The following is a 20,169-nucleotide window of genomic DNA, read 5'->3' on the forward strand; positions in this document are numbered from 1 at the left end:
AGTGAGGTATTACTAGAAAGGTTTTATTTTGCTCTATCTGATGATGGACTTATTTTGAAATGTTTAAAAATGGCGCTTAGCTCATTTTGCAATAACACTCTTCATAGATATACACAATATAAAAATGTATTTATGTATATATATATATACATATATATATATATGCATATATATACATCATATATATGTATATGCATTATACATATTACATATGTATATAAATATTTCACTGCAACACAAAGTTTGATAATCATATAACCTTGTATTTCAACCTTGCATTTAGTGGCACTAAATTACAAGTAGAGCCAAAGTGGCGACCAGAAGGGAGATTGCAAGGCCCCTGACCCATGTAGACCAACTGCATAGCTGCTTGTTTCGTTTATCTTGTTGCCCTGTTGCCATGGAGACGGCATCCTGCACCTCCGACTTACGGGCCCCTCCCAGCATAGTCTGGATCGTAGCATCTCGCAATCGAGTTAGAAAACTTAGGAAACCTGTGAGAATAACAAACAGGTGACAAGGTAAATTCAACGCAGAGACGAACACATCGGGGAAGAAAGAAGTTACATACGTAATTCTGGACATTAAAGCAATGGGCAATTTTAGTAGATGCATTGCGGTGCATATTACTTGCCTAGTTTGAGAAACATTCCGGCGTTGATGGAAATTGTATAAAAGAATATTGATGTATTCCTGTCTGAATATGTTTTTGACGCCCCATCAAGAATTACAAACCAAACAAAATATTTAAAAAAACCAAAACTACGAACATCACGCTTCAGAGCCGAGCGAAATATTTAGCTTGTCGAGATTTATTTGTAGTTGTTTTTTCATTGACCCCTAGTTGTCCATCATTTTCAATATGTTTCTTTTTTCCCATCTCTCACCTGTTCCGCCAGTTCCTGCCTCTGCCTGTTGGGAAAATTGGGTGTTTGTATCGCCTCTTCGTGACATTGCTAGTATATATCTGAAAGTAAAAGAACGTAAAGAGGCGAAAATTTAAAGACCTTGGTAACCACGAATTATGATCACACATGTTGACATTTTTGAAGGCTTCGGTGGCGGTAGAATGTTGGGTGGTACAAGACTTAACGGTGCACCACGTACTAGTATTCTTTCTTGGGTATGTATGTGGCCATGAAAAGGCCCTTCTCAGGGCTACATACATACCCAAGAAAGAATATATGGTGCACCGTTCAGTCTTCTATCCAATGAGATATTATGTGTCACTTATGAACAAAAGATTTACCCAATATGAATTGTATTTCGGGACCCAGATGTGCAAAGTGTAGACACTGTAGGTTTGACCATTTCTGAGAGCCATCACATTTAGATTTGACGTGTGTGGCTATACCTCTGAGAGGCCCATCTTGCCGAAGCTTTTCTTGTGTCTAGCTTAGGACGCCTCTGAACAAGAAGGTACGACCTTCATCACTTATGATGATAATTCCAACATGATTATAATATCATCGATAGGGCATTACGTCATCTGAAAGGCTTTTCAGAAATCCTGCACTTTGGTTTGAATCGTTTATCCAGGAGAACAAAATGTATATTCAGGAGAACAGATACCTTCCAACCAACTTTAAGTGCCCGTTCCTGAAGTCCTTCATACCACTGAGACAGGCGTTGAACCACCGAACGGCTTCTGGTGACCCACAGGAGTGAACTGCGTTGTAGGGAAAGAGTGGTCATCAGAGAGAATGCACTCTTACACTCTGACGATGTTTACAAAATTAGTTTCATGACAAGAAACGTTTTAGGAGTTAAAAGCTGTGTTTCCGCTACCCCCTCCCCTCATTTCCTTTCTCCAACATACGCACTACAGCCAAAGTGTTGCGTCTAATCAAAGTATGGTTGCATAAGAATTGTTCACTTGTCCTACTAAGCCCTAATCAAAACTAACAACTAAGATCAATTATATATATATATATATATATATATATATATATATATATATACAGTATACATTGTCAATGTTTCGTTTTCTTTTTTTCTGGGGTTGGGGTAGTAAGATTATTTATGAGTAGTTGCATAGTGTTGAAATTATGTTTGTTCTTTTCTGTGTATTTAATATTTACAGTCGCGACCAACGCTCTGATGTATTGATGTACTCAACGGTGTGGTCTCAGGTGTCCGAACTTACGACAGACTCATTGATATCCTTTTGCTTCAGACATGTCAAAGGGCAACAATTTATAGCGTTAAGCAAACATAAGAAGCAGGACATATATCATAATAATTATGTTATGCACGATTATCTTACATCATCTAGTTTATGTCTCTCTTAGGTCACCCAACTGGGGAACTTTGGAATTTTGTTCCTTCCGTTTCACTCAGTCATTATCACCACTTACCGAATGATTTTATCGATGGCCCTTCTGAGATTGCAGCTATCAGATCTCGGTGCGGTTTAGGCATGTACTGCAGCTGGAAGGACTTTAGGATGGTTACTGGAGGATCAGAAAAGAATAATTGATACTAAAGAATAATGTTGTACCCTTATTTCATTGAAGATTTTTCAGCTTGCAAAACTTTGTCAGTAGTCTGGGAGACGTGCAAGCAGTGGAGAATTACTTCTTTGTTGTGTTGTGTTTTTTCTCTCTTAAAGAAATATAGTTGCATATCTAAAATTGAGAATTTATTAACATGATATAATACATGTACTATAATGGCAGAGAATACATCTTAACTTCCAGATAAATGCAAACGTTGTGCGCATCTGCTACAATTCTTATTTTTCAATTGCTAGTAAGTGGTATTATGTTTATCGGTCCTTATTAAAAATCATTTTTTTCTCGGATTTTTGTTATCAAATCAATGATGAAATCAAATACATTGGAGAGCAATCGATTTCAATGTCGACATTTTGGAATTCATGACTGGCTTTCTAACAATTTAACTCATCGAACTTCTGTCTGTCATACGGCATTCCACATTCCGGGAACCCGCTAATGTTGAGCCCTGCATATCTATTTATATGGAATAAACCATTGCAGGTTATCTGTATTTTAAATTCTACAAAGGAATGGCATTTTGCTAAATGCTCTGTTTTTTTTTTTTCTGTCATTTTCCTAGTGTGACCTCACGAATTGTGGCCTTCTTTTTTTTCTTAAAAATGATGACAATCATTCCATGAAAACTGTAAAATTTATATCTTTTTTCAACAAATTGTTCACTTTCTCTCAAGCTTGGCTGATGTGTACTAATTTACTTGCTCTTAGATACTCGATGATCACATGTCAGTAAAAATGATATTGCTACTCGTGCCAGTCGACCATTTTCTATTAAAGCAAGTCCAATGTCTTAGAAGATTTCGCTTCTTCCTCCGACTTTAAGACTTTAAGATTTTTACGATAAAAATAAGGGGTATGTACTATATCGTCAGGATCAATACCATTTAGGTAACAGTAATAATATGTGTACGCGTATGATGACTTCTTTTTCGGTGCTGGTAAACTTAATTACTGACACACATACATCAGACGGACAGACAGACAGATACACACACACACACACACACATACACATAATGTTTGCCCAATATCTGTTTAATGCGTAAATCGAGAGGAGAGTTGTGAGGTGACCTGAAATCAACTGTGCACGTGATCTTAAGTGCAACGATTATTGCACGAGAATATGTAAAATTTCAAAACCCCATCCTTTCATGATTTGTCAATCTTGATGAAATTCGTATTTTTCTGTTCATCCTTACTCTTCTTATAAAAAATGAGCGTGAGTATGCTATGAAATAGAATCCGTCCTATGAAAACCAGGACAAATTGATGATATGGATTCTGATGAAATGATTGGATGAGAGCTCTCACGTGACCGGAGTTTGATTTTTGCCTCCAGGCGTAACTTCACCTATACACGGGTCAATGCCGGGCGTTATAGCATCATTATTTTACTGACTGTCAGCTCGTCTGCGGGAATTTGCATTGCCCGTGTATTACAAATGGATTATAATTGTTTGTGCTCGTTGTTCAGTTAGCTTCGAGCACGTACTGAATGGAATCAGAATGTGACTTTGGTCTCCTATTTCTTCTCTTTTTTCTCAAATGATTACTATGAAACTTACTGGTCTCTATGTAAACATTTCTGTAAGATCGGCATTTATCTATCTCCTTACAGACATACCTCAAGATGCATAAGGCCAATAGTGAGTTAAAATTCTCACTAGCTTTGGCAGCAGACTACAGTAAACCATTTGTATCAAAGAGGATTAATCTCTATCATGTAAACGTAAGTTAATTTGTGATTTGCACCTTCTGACTCTGTCTTCTCCACCCCAAATGCAGCATCTAGGCACGGTAACGTAGAACTTTGGGCAGCACTACCACCAGTGTACTGGAAACAAGAATGAAATGAAATAAATATGAAAATAAACATACAAATTTGGATGTATCAAATAAAATGACATTTGCAGTAGTGACAGAGTCACACACGGACAAATATGTAGCTGAACTTTTCCCTAATAATTGCCGCACGTGCTTTGTGGGTTAATATGCATGGATTTTAATATGCATGAATGGTTTTATCTGACCGTTGCGCAAAATTACAGCAAATTAGCTACGATTTGTGTTGCTGCTGAATATTTTAGAATAAGGAAGTGGAGAATGTATACAAAACTGAAGACCAATCGGCTATATTGTATTGTTATAGCATTCTTAACCAAAACCCATTTGCACGTCAAAGTCTCCAGGCATTTTAGAGACAAACTTAAACTTTGTCTCTTTTGACGAGCTTTATCTTCATCACGGATTTTATTTGTGATCACTAGCTGTCCAATGATTAGATGCACATATTAATGGTGCTTAAACGACACTGAGATTCATAGTTTCACCTGATTATGAATTGAAATGATTGCACTACCAAAAATCTTATTGTTATCATTATCATTATCATCTTTATTCAAGAATACACCATAAGAAATGGGTGCTTACTGAGAAAGGCTGATCACTAACTCCTTCATAGATAAGTCCGTCCAGATTCTTTTTCTTAAATGCTGGTGAGTCCCATCTGCAGAATAGAGACACCAATATATTGATAAACAGACATGTATATACACTTTGATATAATTTAATACATAATAATTATATACATACTAATGCATACACATATAAACATATTTGAGTATCAACTTTATCAAATAAGCAAAATATGCCCGTTATTATTAGAAAAACTGCATACAGGTTTGACCTTCCTGTTTTTGTTTTTTTTTTTTTGCCGGATTATTGTCCACAAATGCCGAATTAACAACCAATACCCCCTCCCCCCTTCGCTCTGCAATAACTAGTGGGTGTTTTGACAAAGTGTGCTTAATTCCAGTGATGCGTTGTGTCTGCTGAAACTGTACATCATTTAAATTACTTAAAAGCCATCAACGAGAAGCTCATAAAACGACATGGTTCTTACCCCGCCAGAAACGGTCTGAAGACATTGTAGAATACATGAGGCCTGCATCTTTCTGTCAAAGAGTTGTAAGACATGCAGTAAGGGAGAATAAAAAGGGAAAATAAACTATGAGTTTACGCAAAAAATTCCAAAATGCAGAAGACCATCATCTTAAGCAACTGCTTACTGTTTATGTCGATTACTTACTTGAAGATTCTGTAAGTTCTCCTATTAGCTTGGTGCATCAGTATTCCTATCTTCTATTCCTCAGCACAGATTTTTACCCGAAATCATTATAGGTCCTGTTTACCTTTGGGAACCTTGATTATTAAAACAAAAAATCAAGATATGACATTTAACGCATACGTGTAGGTCTCGTACCACAAAACATCCTATCATATAAAATTTTCGCGATAAAGCCTAAAATATATGGAAATATCTGTATTTTTCTCATTAAACCGTAAACTATACTGTATACGGTTTAGTCTTAAAGCATCTTTATCATAACTATTGTTTACATTTTGTTTATTTAACAATACATCGATTTCATTGACTTTATCGATTCAATTTTTTACAGTGGTTGTTTCTATCCCTAAAGCACATTTTAGAACTATTTTAAAACACTCATGCTGGGTTTTTATTTCATCTGCAGATGGTAAATAAAATATATGCCTTTAACTGGGAGGGTACATCACCTCCCCCGCCCCTCCCCCCCCCCCAAAAAAAAGGGGGGGGGGAAATACGCCAGACAATTTCATTACACCTTTAGTGTGCTTTATGTGCCGATTGGAGCAAAAAACTACGTAGCAGCGAGCACAATGTCTAAAAATCTCTGGAACAGAAAGGTTTAAAGAAATGATCTAATAACAGGTCACTGTACTTTATGAAGATGCTTACCCGACATTCTGCTTAGCGTGTGAGTCATTGTACGTATAGCCCTCTCGATAGTTTGGAGTTCTGTAATAAATTTCTCCACATCACCGTCAATGACAGCCTTCAGAAATATGTGAGATGAATAAAGCATATATAATATGTATATACATATATATATATATATATATATATATAATATATATATATATATATATATATATATATATATATATATACATATATATATTATACATAACAGATACATTTATAAACATGTATATATACATTGTATAGAAATGTACCTTCGGGGTGTAGCCCCGAAGTGAATAGAAATATTGGAAGTACCGAACTCCACAGTTCTAACCAGAAACTCGAAATTAGGCAGAATGTATTTGCTCTGAATTTGTGGTAAGAAGGAAAGAATGAGGGGAGAAGTGTGTGGTGTCATGGAGGGATCCTACAGTGACCTTACAAAACAGGGTGCGATGACAAATTGCTTTATGACATTTTACAAAGTTTTCATAAACAAATGAGGCAGCGCGCAATGTCACAATTGCTCTTTAATATAATTTTACAAATAGTGTACTATTTTGAAGATGTCGTCATAAAAAGTGACATTATTTCCAAAATAGTATGCCATACAGTGTCAAACATTCTGAAAAAGTTGCAAAAGAATTATTATCACTTCAAGCAATTTCAACCAATTACTATAAAAATGATATAATTACAGATCAATAGATAGATACAAACAGATAGAGAAATAGATAGTTACAGGCAAGGCTCGACTCAAACATTTTTCTCTGTTGGCCCGTTTGGGACTTTACAATCGGTAAAACTTTATGTGAAATGTTAGAAAAAAAATAGTTACACAGTTATAAGAGGAAACAGACCAATCTATTTTAATTTGAGTCGCCCAACCGGGGCATGACAAGATATGCTTTTGGGAAGTTCGTTCGCCAGGCATGAATTCTTAGTGTCTTGGGACCACCGGTCCGTCGCGCCACTGAGCCATGGCCAAGGTCGAGCCCTGTAATAGGTATCAAAAATACGATTGTCTGGTCTGAGGTTTGGAATGAGTATAAAGCAAAACCATTGTGAATGTCCACTTGCAAATGCCTACTTATCAAAATACTCCCCAGATCTTCACCTTTTGTGCTTCTACGATGCTGCAGAGCGCGGGAGCAAAGTCGAGTTCCACCTGATTGGCCACGCACATGAACCAAGACTCATCGGCACCGCCTCGTACTTGGACAATTGTTTCCATGTTACTGGCGGGAAAGGAAAAAATACCAAAAACACACGATCCATCACAGATTGAGTGATCAGGTATTGTAAGATATTAAAAGGATCCCAGGTTTTAAATTTGCTAGATTTCAGTGTATTGAATCGTGATGGACAAGAAAGCTGTAATTGACCGAAGTAGACGAATAAGAATTAATCGAGATTGTAGAGATTGCATTCATTCAAAGCAAAGTAATCATAGAAGTGTGTTTTGCGTGTGTTTACTTTACGTGTTTACTTTACATGCTTCATATACCCATTTCTTTCTGAATATAATATTCTTTTTCTTTATCTGCTCAGCAAATGCATTTGTTGTAATCAGACTGTGACATAACGTGTAAAATTTTTCATTTGGTACTCATCCTTTCCCCCTTTTTGTCGATGAATGAGTATATGTCGATGAATGAGTGAATGAGTGAATGAGTGAATGTGTGTCTGTATGTATGTGTGTTAGTAGTCTGTTAGGTTGCTGTGAGCTGTTGATATTACTATGATTACTCGGTATCTACACATCATGGTGCCCATGATGATAGTTTTGACAGTCTCGGCGGGCATCTCATATTAAAAAAAAAAAAACAAACATTAAGCATGGTCACTATATAAAACATGTCTGCCAGCTGGTGTTTGAGTATAGCTAAGAGTCAAGGCAGTCTGGGACTTAAGGCAAATCATAAAATCCGAGTTAAGAGCATTGAAAGCATTATCATGTAGCAGCGATATTGCTCTGCGCAAATCTCATCCCGCCACAACCCAATTGTCGATAATCAGCGATCTTTCGCAATCATCGTTTGTTTTTCTTCTTTTTATTTGATCACGGATGACTGGATTTATTCGGTTGTTTAAAACATCGAAAATGAATCGTTATACGTTTCGACGTAGCGGGGAGGATGTTACCTTCATTTCATGGTTTAGTATAATAGTATCCCTGCATGGCTTCGTGCTTGTTACAACCTTTGCGTTTTCTTGACGTCAGATATGATATATCACAATGCGAGTCTGTGTAGTGGTTGTCCCTGCCATAGCATACAATGGCTCGGAAAATACAGAAAAAAAAAAATGTCCCCTGGATCAGCAGACTTAGCGTGACTTATGATTGACAGTCCGTGGTCTGTTCCACTGAAACACACATCCACAAACGCGTTACAACCACATACCCCATCTTAACAGACCACATAACTCGGAGCATGCCTCCTGAGCACACCGGAGAACATGATCAACGTGAACCTGTTCAGACGCAACAAAGTGGACAGCCTCCCGCCAGCGCACTCCCGAGGAACTCGGATAAACTTTTTTCAAGACCGTCCCGGGTAGACTAGAAGTAACGTCCGGAAGACATTCCGGTAATGAAGCCAGAAGATATCACCTTGGCCGGAAATCTTGATGTAACCACAGAGCACACTGTATGCTACAAGTCGAACGGCATCCACCGTCAAGTTCAGGACAAGCTGGTTTTCAACAATGTCGCTGATTTTATGACTGATACATTTGTCATATATATATTTACCAAGAACATTCTTAAGAAATGAGGAGGGAAAGTGTGTTTACACGGTAAACGTATTTCGTAGACGAAAACACTAGAGAACAGATAATGCTACTGCAATGCCGATGATGAGACATGCATGATGAGACGCATGTTCCGCGTATACGCAACGAACTGGCCAAGGACAGCCAATTTTCCTATAGTAACATACCCGGAGAAGGTCTCCGAGCAACCCCGTTATGAGGACGGGGCATACATTGTTCTCCCCTTCTATGGATTATTTCAGTGGAGTGTTTCACCTCCGGAGCATGTCGGGTGAACGTCCGGGTAATGTCTGAGACAGGGTGGAGGCAATACACTCCAAAGAAATGATTGCGTAGTATGATTGCGTAGTAGGTACTCTAAACGATAACATCGCTTAAAGGCATAATTTATCATTTGCAGATGAAACAAAACCGAGCATTAGTGCTTCAAAATATTTCTAAAATGTGAGTTAGGGATAGAAACAACCAATGTAAAAATTTGAACCAGTATAATAGATGTAAAGTATTGTTAAATATTCAAAATGTGAACTATAGTTATGGTTTAATGAGAAAAATAGTGATACATTGTATCTCCTTATATTTTAGGCTTTATCGCAAAAGTTTTATATGGCAGGATGTTTTGTGGTACAGCTGACCTACTCATATGCATCAAATGTCATATCTGTAACATTTCTAAAATCACTACTCCCAAAGGTAAACAGGACCTTTAACTTACTCCAGCTCGACTTGTCCGTTTGGGTCCTTGAGCTTCCAGTTAATCATGGAGAAACCCCATGCAGTCAGTGATGGCGTCACCTGTAGCCTCTCCGCAACTGTTGCGAAAGGTATGGCCACGCATCGAGGCAAAACCTGATACGAAGAGTATGCATGAAGAAAAATGCATCTAGTGCAAATTCAGTTGTTCATAGAGATATTAAGTGGGGCAACATATCCCTTATAGGCAGACACATACACACACACACACACACGCACACACACACACACACACATATCGTTTATGAATGCAGTATCGCTTGCTTTGAAGCAGCTTATATCAGTTTATATCAAAGCATGATGAGATTAGTCATTGGATAAACGAGTCATGAAATTTTGTAGGGTCAATAATTATTTATGCATACCCTTAATTTTGAAAATGCGCGTTAATCATGGAGAAACCCCATGCAGTCAGTGATGGCGTCACCTGCAGCTTCTCTGCAACTGTTGCGAAAGGTATAGCCACGCATCGAGGCAAAACCTGATTTGATGGGGGTGGACAAAAACGAACTGTTGATATCCAAATGAACCTCATTCAAACACAAGTGGGCCAACACTGGCCGATGTGAATATCTCCCATACCCCCTTCCCCACGTACACACACACACACACACACACACACACACACGCACCCACAGCGTTTATGCAATGCTCGACTGCTTCAAAGCGGCTTTAATTCTTGCAGTGTTTTCAACGTTAAAACAACACTGACATTTTGCTGTACAAATTTACGGAAATGTTTTGATTCAGAAATGACGGGATTCAACACTTTCAGAAGATGGAGACGGGTTGGCAACTTAATAATATAGTCTAGACCGCTTTACCTCTGGAATGTCATCCTCCCCATTGCACCAAACATAAGCGTTCGCCAGTGCTGTGAGCAAGACCAGAGCTGCCTTCCATTGGCGGGGACCTTCCAGTCGATTGTGATCCAGCAAAGGCATCTATGGCAGGTAAAAAAAAAGGGGGTAAATGAACCACCTCATAATAATGATGTCACAACAGGGGGCGGCTATTTCATGTAACGGATGTGCATGTGGCCGGGAGGGGGGTAGGATGACTACTGCTGATGTGGCATAGAGCCGGAGTTGTAGATTAAAGGGATATGGATCCGAGATATGTGTGATTGAATGACAATTCAAGACATTTTCAATTTCTGACATAATCGAGGAACACTTGGCTAACGTCTTTTCGAAGGCAGAGGAAATGATATCATCCTCATCATAATGTCAGCAACAAAGGGAACGAATATGTACTCTTCGTTATAAATCAAATGACGTTGTAGAATTCTCACTGTCATTATCTCTGTCCTACGATGACATCACGAAGTGTTGGAGACTTCGTATCCAGCGAAAGTGATGGCCTTATCGAAACTTTAAAAATTCGTTAGGTTAGACCAGAGTGTATCCGATTTTCCTCAACTTATCTGATGCAATACACAATACCTGTCATTCTGTCTTTAATCCACATATATAGTCGGGTATTTTTCCCCTTCAGAATAAGTATTTGAAATGAGACGTTTCAAACCTTTTAGTCGTTCAATTTGTAATTTTCTCTGCACACACTGCGCTGCACACCCCTCAAAATTCCTTATACTCGCCTTACACATACTATCAATAATCAAGACAGGAATAAGCAGAATAATACCAAAGGAATGGTATTCACGTACTTGTTGCAATATCTTATTGTTATGGAGTGCACCCAACGTTAACATACAGGGTTGCCATTAAACTCAAATTCACTCACAGCTCTATGCATTAGAGACACTCAAGGGCGCCAGGGTTCGGTTAGAGTATCGGCTTCCAACGGGCCAGTAGATATGAAACAATGGCAAGAAGAGGGGACAAAAGTGCAATACTTGATAAAGACAGGAAATGTATAAAAGGCAAAACGATAATGTATGAACAACGACGAGAAGTAATGGGGAGTATTAAACTGGTCTCATTTGCATTGCTTGTTTGTTTTATTTCAATATGGTTTTAAAAAACACTATCAGCCTCGGGGCTGTTTTTCAGTGAATCCGTGGCTTATATGAGTTTATAGCATATAATCTGATACAGAACAAAAGGTAACATTCCCAACACGAGAAAGAGCACGTTGGCAAATAAAATATTACAACAACGGAAATTGATTTCAGTTTAAAAAGTCATACGGTAAGTACAAACATATTCATATACTATATTACAGATTGCCAGGGACTATAATCGTTTTAAGGTTAACTTTAGATATATTTTCTATGTTGTTGTTGTTAACTTTTTCCTCCTTTTTAAACCATTATTTTTGCATTCTGAATATCCAAAACGTCTTTATTTTTCTGGCGATTCTTTCATAGTAAAAATACAGCGTGTTTACCGGCGTGGCATAAATCACGCTTGGCCGACATCTTGAATGTTGTTTATTCGTTGTATGATTGTTATTGTTGTTGGTTGTTTGTTTTTTTTTCAGCTCACCTTTTCTATTCTTTCCCTGACTTCGCCACTATCAACCAAGTCCGCAGTATTGGTAGCAAGTGTCGTCCATGGTTTGAAGTACTCTGGCAGATCTGTCTGTATACGTGCGTATGACATACGGCAAAAGGAAGATAATCATAGTCAACGAACGAGTACGATCTGTTGAAAATCCATCGTCTAAGAAAATCACAGTTTGACCATTTCAATAAGAGGAAACGAGAGATAGGTCTACCGAAGCAAAATCATACACAGCGATATCATGTACAACAACAGCTACAAAAACATCAAAATTAAAACTTTTAGCACAATCTAGATACACATAATCACAGATATAATATTTCTGAACGATAGATACCACAGAGTATATGCGGCTTTATGATTGAATCGTTAGTGAAAATCACAGTAGGCTTACTCTTTACATCAGTGTGCACTCATCAAAATTTGAATGTTTCTGCTTGTGACCTAGTTATAAGCTGCTTGGTTTACATGCCACTACTATACCCTTCAATATTTTTAGCTCCATGCATGCGTTGAGTAATCATGTATTGATCAGATTAATTGTTACTAGGCCCTCAGAGGAAAAGAACCCGTATTCTAATAAACAGATAAACTGACTTTTTGGATAATGATGAAAAAGAAAATGTGTTTGTTAATAAACAGACATAACATGTGATTTGATATCAAAAACTTATGGAGCACGAAAGCTGAGCAATCTGTTAATTGAGTATATGAATATAAGAACGACCCAAGTCCAATTTTTGGCCAAATTCAGTTTGACATGGGAAATTATAGCTTATGCATGGACTCATCTTGTGTATAAATGATAAATCATAATTACCCCCGGAAGTGCCTGAAATGAATAAGTTAAATCTTATATTAATGTAAGAATGAAGGACTTGGGTCATTCTTACATTCATATGATAGCGCCCTCTCTCATCCTTCTCCCATCTCTATGGCAGAATATCATGTATATGAATCAAAGAACGACCCAAGTCCACCACACAAAATGGCCTCTCCACAATTAATGTAAATGTTAATTGTCATAATAATATATGTTCTAATTTGTATATACAATGTTGCCTTCCCATCACAGTTAAATAGAATATTATTGGACAAATAAAAAAGATATTAAGTTTTTTTTAGTTTACTCGAAATGATCTTCCATGGACTTGGGTCGTTCTTATATTCATATACTCAATTGTTCTTCACTAAAAGTCAGAATTGTCGATTTCGTCTCCCGATGGTTGAGGTCAGCACTTCGATGTCCAGTCATGCTATCATTGTGCGCTATAATTGAACAGCTAGTACCGTGTTATGCAAGTAATAATCCCAATCGCTCTGATAGGGAAGTCCCGTTTCCTCATTCCAGTACAGACCTAGGATTGATAAACCTTTAAAGGGATGGTACAGTTTTGGTGAAGATGAGGATTGAGCTTTTAACTTTTGGAGAGATATCACTTAAGAAGTCACTTACTAAATAATGTCACAGAGCATACCATTCGACGAGGAATTCCAAGTTTATTTCATGAAAGTTGGTTTTGAAATGGTTGAGATATCCTCAAACAAAGTAAAACATAGCGATCCTAATAAAGGTTAGAACCCACATTTGATTAGTATTGCTTTGTTTTGGATATCTCAACCATTTCAAAACCAATTTCCATAAGATAAAAGTTGAATTCCTCTTGGAATTACATGTTCTTTCATACTTCACAGGAGGTTTCTAATCATCTCACTAAAAAGGTTAAAAATCTAAAGCCAGGTCTCAAGCAAAACTATGCTATCTCTTTAAGGTTCATGGACCCTCTTGCGGCGTCGAAGTTAATGTTATTGTCATTACAGACAATCCAGACATAACCGTTTCCCCTTGTAGCAGTCCATTTGATTTCTGCATGAGTATACTGGATAACTCAATGCGTTAAAGACGTAGGCCCTGCAAGGTATTATCAAAGTTGCATTTACAGTAATCAGAGATCTCAGTAGTGAAAAAAAAATGCACTGTATGCTGGTATGAAGAATTCCATAAATAATGTGTAAGTAAATAAGGTGACATGCTTACTTTGGCAATAAAATCAGAAAATCAGCTTTTTGTTTTTTAGCAAGTCCCTTCATTAGTGAGTGAAAACTAACATTCTACATTGAAAATGAAGCAAGTCTGCATACAAAACAGCATTAGGGGAAAACACGGTTCCTCGTATCAAGCAGGATACCGTGCATCGTGTCCGCGTACACGAGGAACCTTCCATCCTGGCATCTCAATACCTATTTAACACTATGTTTATTTTTGTTTCAATAATATAAGTGGTCATTTTGTAATCAACAATTTACTACACTATTCAAAGAACCACACAACCCCAGTTTTGGGCCAGAAAAAGATTCCCGAAGGTTCTACGTGTAAGCGGCTCACCAAATTTTCATTCTTCATTTTCTTTTTTCAAATTAACGCATAATTATGTCCTACTTGTAGGCCCGTTATTTCGCAGGACACCACAGCTATTTGTGAAAATTACAATTGAACATATTTGTCATGTTTGTTGGGCTTTTTTGCCCAATTTTCTCTGAAATCTTTAGAACTATTTGAGTGCCATCAAAATGATAACAATAGTTCGACATTGATGCTTATTATGAATTCTACCCTCATAAATTAAGGTTCCTCGTGTAAGTAATTTTCGGGACACCAAGAATACATGAGAAACTTGATTCCTGAGACCCACTCGTAAAAAAAAAAAAAAAAAAAAAAATCATCATTTCATGAATGACTATTGGTCATAGTATTCAAATTTGCTATTCTTATATCATTTTTGAGCCACTAATATAGATTTTTATTCATCAATAAGCCATAAATCTATTAAACTGGTATTACAGTAAAACACACACACACACACACACACACACACACACACACACAACACGCGCGCAATTTCGCCAACAAAGTCATGATTTTGCATTTTTTAACAAATGTATCTGATACTTTTAGCAGGAAACTTTTTTGCCTTCAAACAAGAGGATACTTACCTAATAAAAGGGGGCGTAACCGTTGTGACCCTTTTTTATTTATTCATTTTTATGGAATTACCCATTTTATGGAATTACCCATATATTCCCTGTTGTACTAGTTTTTTATTACAAAATCACTGCTCAGGGCGATCTAATTTTCTAATCGAGGCAAGATCTTTATAGTCCAAAGAACGATTTTAGATTTCAGATCACCAGTATGACCGTACATTAAGCTATCTGGTGCATTTATTCAGGAACACCAACAACGTCCAGCTAGAATATATAGATCTCTACAAATCAGTGTTACGGTTTAACACATTTTACACTAACAATATACATTATTATATCTATACACTAATATGAACTTATGAGTAAATTTAGTGTATAGATGGTAGCCTCGTGTCCTCGAGTGTGCCCGCTAAAACATACCTTCAGTAAACCTTACATTTTTTCATATTCTTCTTTGCTTTCTAGCAGTATAAGAATATTTTTTATTGCTCGAACGATGCAATCACGTTTACGCTTTTAATGAGTACATTTCAGATGAATGCAAAGTGAAAGTGGCTCGCTCGCTCTGCCCGTACTTAGTATAATCATAGTCCTTCGCAGTGATTTCTTTTACTATGCTTAATTCCTTAGAAATTTAATCTAAAATGCTCTATAAACGCGACTTTTATACTCTGTTTTTACAACAACAAAAAAGCCCCTATAACCGTGAGAGGGGGTATCCCCATCCCACACCCTCCCCCGCTCGGTCGCTTCGCTCCCTCGCCGAGGATCTCACACCGTCACATAATGTACCCCCGTATGTTATGATCATAGTCCTTCCAAATGATTTTTTTTTCAATATGTTAATTCCCTATAAATTTGCTTTTAAATGCTCCATAAACGCGACTTTTATACTCTGCTTTTACGAAAAGTTACTGCCGTCGGCGTCGGAGGGGGTATCCCCCTCCCACACCCTCCCCCGCTCGGTCGCTTCGCTCCCTCGCCGAGGATCTCACACTGTCACATAATGTACCCCCGTATGTTATGATCATAGTCCTTCCAACTGATTTTTTTTTTCAATATGTTAATTCCCTAGAAATTTGCTTTTAAATGCTCTATAAACGCGACTTTTGTACTCTGTTTTTACAAAAAGTCCCTACCCCCTCCCACACCCTCGCCGAGGTTCTCACACCATCACATATGTACCCCCATATGTAATAATCATAGTCCTTCGCACTGATTATTTTTCAGTATGTTTAATTTCTGTGAAATTTGCTTTTAAATGGTCTATAAACGCGACTTTTGTACTCTGTTTTACAAAAGCTCCCTACTCTCTAAAAAAAAAAAATCGAGTGAAAATATTCACTCTTAAAAGAGTGAATACAAAAAAAAGAGTAAATTTAGAGTGAAATTGGAGTGACTTATGAGTGAAAATGTTTATTTTCACTCATTTTGGAGTGACCTCAGGGATCACTCGATGATTTCGGAGTGATCCCAGAGGTCACTCTAAAACGAGCGAAAATGAAAATTTTCACTCAAAATTCACTCCAATTTCACTCTTTTTTGTATTCACTCTTTTAGGAGTGAATATTTCACTCGATTTTTTTTTAGAGAGTACCGTGGGGGGAGGGGGTATCACCCTTTCCACCCCCCCCCCCCCCGCCCCGCTCGCTCGCTTCGCTCCCTTTCCGAGGATCTGACATCGTCACATAAATGTGCCCCGTCGAGATTTTGCCCCCCCCCAAAAAAAAAGCAAAAAAAAAAAGCAAAAAAAAAAAAAAAAGCAGAAGTGTTCCGGCGCGCTTGCCAGCATAGTTCCAATCGTATCAACGCAACGACGTCAGGATAACAACATTCCCCTTATCAAATGCTTAAGTTTACAATCAAGTGTGTTTAGCTCCAGAGTGCATGTAACTGACTCGCACCATTACAGGAGCAACGGCGTAGCCAGGATTTCATCTTAGGGGGGGGGGGGGCGATTAGTCTGCGTGGGAGCGAAGCGACCGAGCCCGAGCGAGCGGAGCGAGCGAGGGGGGGGGGGGGGGAGGGTGTGGGAGGGGGGTGTCCCCGTCCCACGGTAAGAACTTTTTGCATTTGGATGTTGTAAATGGTGCAATTTGATGCATGTTTTTGTGCGTTTTATCGACGTGAAACAGTCCCACTTGTTTATGGTAGCAGTTTATTTTGATGTAGGTTATTATTGAACAATTTGCCTATAAAATGGTATAATTTAGATACACTTCTTGTATCAATTCTTTTCACTGAATATCATAAACGCGACTGAACCCGAGCGAGCGGAGTGAGCGAGGGGTAGGAGAAAGTGTGGGAGGGGGGGGGGGGTGTCCCCCTCCCACAGTAAGAACTTTTTGCATTTTGATGTTGCAAATGGTGCAATTTGATGCATGATTTTGCGCGTTTTATCGACGTGAAACAGTCCAACTTGTTTATGGTAGCAGTTTATTTTGATGTAGATTATTATTGAACAATTTGCCTATAAAATGGTATAATTTAGATACACTTCTTGTATTAATTCTTTTCACTGAATATTATGAACGCGACTGAACCCGAGCGAGCGGAGCGAGCGAGGGGGTAGGGGAGGGTGTGGGAGGGGGGTGTCCCCCTCCCACAGTAAGAACTTTTTGCATTTTGATGTTGCAAATAGTGCAATTTGATGCACGTTTTTGCGCGTTTTATCGACGTGAAACATTCCCACTTGTTTAAGGTAGCAGTATATTTTAGTGTAGATTATTATTGAACAATTTGCCTATAAAATGGTATAATCTAAATACACTTCTTGTATTAATTCTGTTCACTCAATATCATGAACGCGACTGAACCCGAGCGAGCAGAGCGAGCGAGGGGGGAGGGGAGGGTGGGATCCCACGGTAAGAACTTTTTGCATTTTGATTTTGCAAATTGTGCAATTTGATGCATGTTTTTGCGCGTTTTATCGACGTGAAACATTCCCACTTGTTTAAGGTAGCAGTATATTTTAGTATAGATTATCATTGAACAATTTGCCTATAAAATGGTATAATTCAGATACACTTCTTGTATTAATTCTTTTCACTGAATATCATGAACGCGACTGAACCCGAGCGAGCGGAGCGAGCGAGGGGGGGAGGGGAGGGTGTGGGAGGGGGGTGGCCCCCCTCCCACGGTAAGAACTTTTTGCATTTTGATGTTGCAAATGGTGCAATTTGATGCATGTTTTTGCGCGTTTTATCGACGTGAAACAGTCCCACTTGTTTAAGGTAGCAGTATATCTTAGTGTAGATTATTATTGAACAATTTGCCTATAAAATGGTATAATTCAAATACACTTCTTGTATTAATTCTTTTCACTGAATATCATGAACGCTGTCTGTTCAGCAATCAAACAGAAAAAGCATGCACACGAGGGTGTAGATAGGGGCATATCCCCTCCCACACGAAGGTGATTTTGCGTTTTCAGACCTGAAATTCAGCGATCTGGTGCAGATTTTTGGTGCAATACTTTTTCATCGAAGTGTTAAAATCACGGAATTTAGCTCTTATTCCGAATGTGCACCATCTGTGCGTATGTATAAAGTCTTGTGAGGTAGAGCTTAGGGGAAGGGGGATTCCCCCTCCCGCTCGCGGAGCTTTTGCGTTTTTAGAATTGAAATAAAGCGATCTGGGTATAGCCACAGTCTACTTCTTTGCATGGCGGGGATGGGGGGGGGGGCAGGGAGAAGGCGTGGGCGAGTGTTATCTCCATCCTTCCCTTCCGATGGAGCATTTATCTCTTTAAGGTTGAAATTGAGATATCTCGTATACTCATATTTGATGGAATCAACATTTGGGAAATCACAAAAAAAAAAAAAACTGATGGGGGGGGGCTGAGGGAGGAAAGGGTCGATTAAAAGGGCAAATTCCCCTTATACATGAGGGAACCTTCAGTTTTCGGAATATAAGTGATAAGTCTTGTGCACTCAGAATTATTCAGAATTTTTTGTAAATCTAAAAAGTGTACTTAGCTAGGGAAAGAGGCACAGAGGGGGAGGGTTTGGGAGGGGGATTACCCCTCCCAAGCACGAGAGATTTTGCATATTTTGAATTGAAATTCAACGATCTGGTGCACACTTTGAGTGAAATATTCAAAAAAATATATCTTATTTGATGAAAGGTTGCAAAGGAGACCCGCTTCATGTGCATGCATACAGTATACACGCATTTTTTTCTTCCGCCTCCCAAATCCCCGGTCCAAATCTTAGGGGGGGGGGGCGACCGCCCCCATCGCCCCCCCCCCCCCCTGGCTACGCCAGTGTACAGGAGCCCCCCTCCCCCATGTACGCATGATTATCTCACTATACCACTGGTATCGTACTTTGCATAGAAGGTTTGTTATTACGGTCTTAACACTGCCGTTCGGATCTCAACACGCACAGAATAGTAGTAGTTTACAACGTTACGGTCGTATTAGAGGCACTATACACCACCGGCATATCGTGTCAGACAACTCTAGTCGTTTACTATAGAGCAGGACTTCAGAATTGAACAATTGAGCAAAGCTCCTTGATGCGTAAAGAAAAAAAAAAGACGCCATAGACTTGCAGGTAAAAGAATGATAATGCACTTTTAGGGGCTACTCACCGTGGGATGTGCGTCCATAAATCCGAACGTTGGCGAAACACCGTAGTCCTCCAGCCGGGGAACGCCGTTGTACTTGGCTCGAGCCATTGCAGTCTCTGTACATGAAATCAAGGGATAAAGGAATGTATCAATGACAAGTGCATGTGCGAGAACTATGTAGTCTACAATGTGCTTTCCGCTGGCTACTATCACTCATAATGTTCGAGCGCTGTTAAATGGCCCACCTTATATATGCCGTAGTCTGGATCCACGTGCATTCACTTATTATGTACTCACAAACACAGCATGCACACAG

The 20,169-nt window shown here is 38.6% G+C and overlaps 1 protein-coding gene across 1 annotated transcript; it reads right to left on the reverse strand.

Moving 5' to 3' along the window:
- Positions 1 to 288: 288 nt before the first annotated feature.
- Positions 289 to 19,961, reverse strand: LOC139716365 (indoleamine 2,3-dioxygenase 2-like). The gene is made up of 13 exons (XM_071627913.1): positions 19,871 to 19,961; positions 12,279 to 12,370; positions 10,653 to 10,772; positions 9,791 to 9,924; positions 7,418 to 7,538; positions 6,295 to 6,391; positions 5,419 to 5,470; positions 4,947 to 5,022; positions 4,269 to 4,350; positions 2,358 to 2,453; positions 1,573 to 1,669; positions 888 to 967; positions 289 to 494 (listed from the first exon to the last, which is right to left on the reverse strand). The coding sequence occupies exons 1-13, from the start codon at positions 19,959 to 19,961 to the stop codon at positions 289 to 291; spliced, it is 1,344 nt and encodes a 447-aa protein (XP_071484014.1).
- Positions 19,962 to 20,169: the final 208 nt, after the last annotated feature.

This window comes from Diadema antillarum, unplaced genomic scaffold (genome assembly GCF_040938485.1).
Source record: "Diadema antillarum isolate AM-2024a unplaced genomic scaffold, OU_Dant_1.0 scf00000007, whole genome shotgun sequence".
Classification (NCBI taxonomy): Eukaryota; Metazoa; Echinodermata; class Echinoidea; order Diadematoida; family Diadematidae; genus Diadema; species Diadema antillarum.

What these genes read in the sequence shown, in the direction of transcription:
- LOC139716365 (XM_071627913.1), bottom strand. Translation starts at nt 19,961, where the DNA reads ATGGCTCGAGCCAAGTACAACGGCGTTCCCCGGCTGGAGGACTACGGT. An exon ending in TCAGGGAAAGAATAGAAAAG is followed by an intron (nt 10,773 to 12,278) that starts GTGAGCTGAAAA and finishes TACCTGCCATAG; the next exon opens with ATGCCTTTGCTGGATCACAA. An exon ending in CACTTAAAGTTGGTTGGAAG is followed by an intron (nt 968 to 1,572) that starts GTATCTGTTCTC and finishes TTTTACTTTCAG; the next exon opens with ATATATACTAGCAATGTCAC.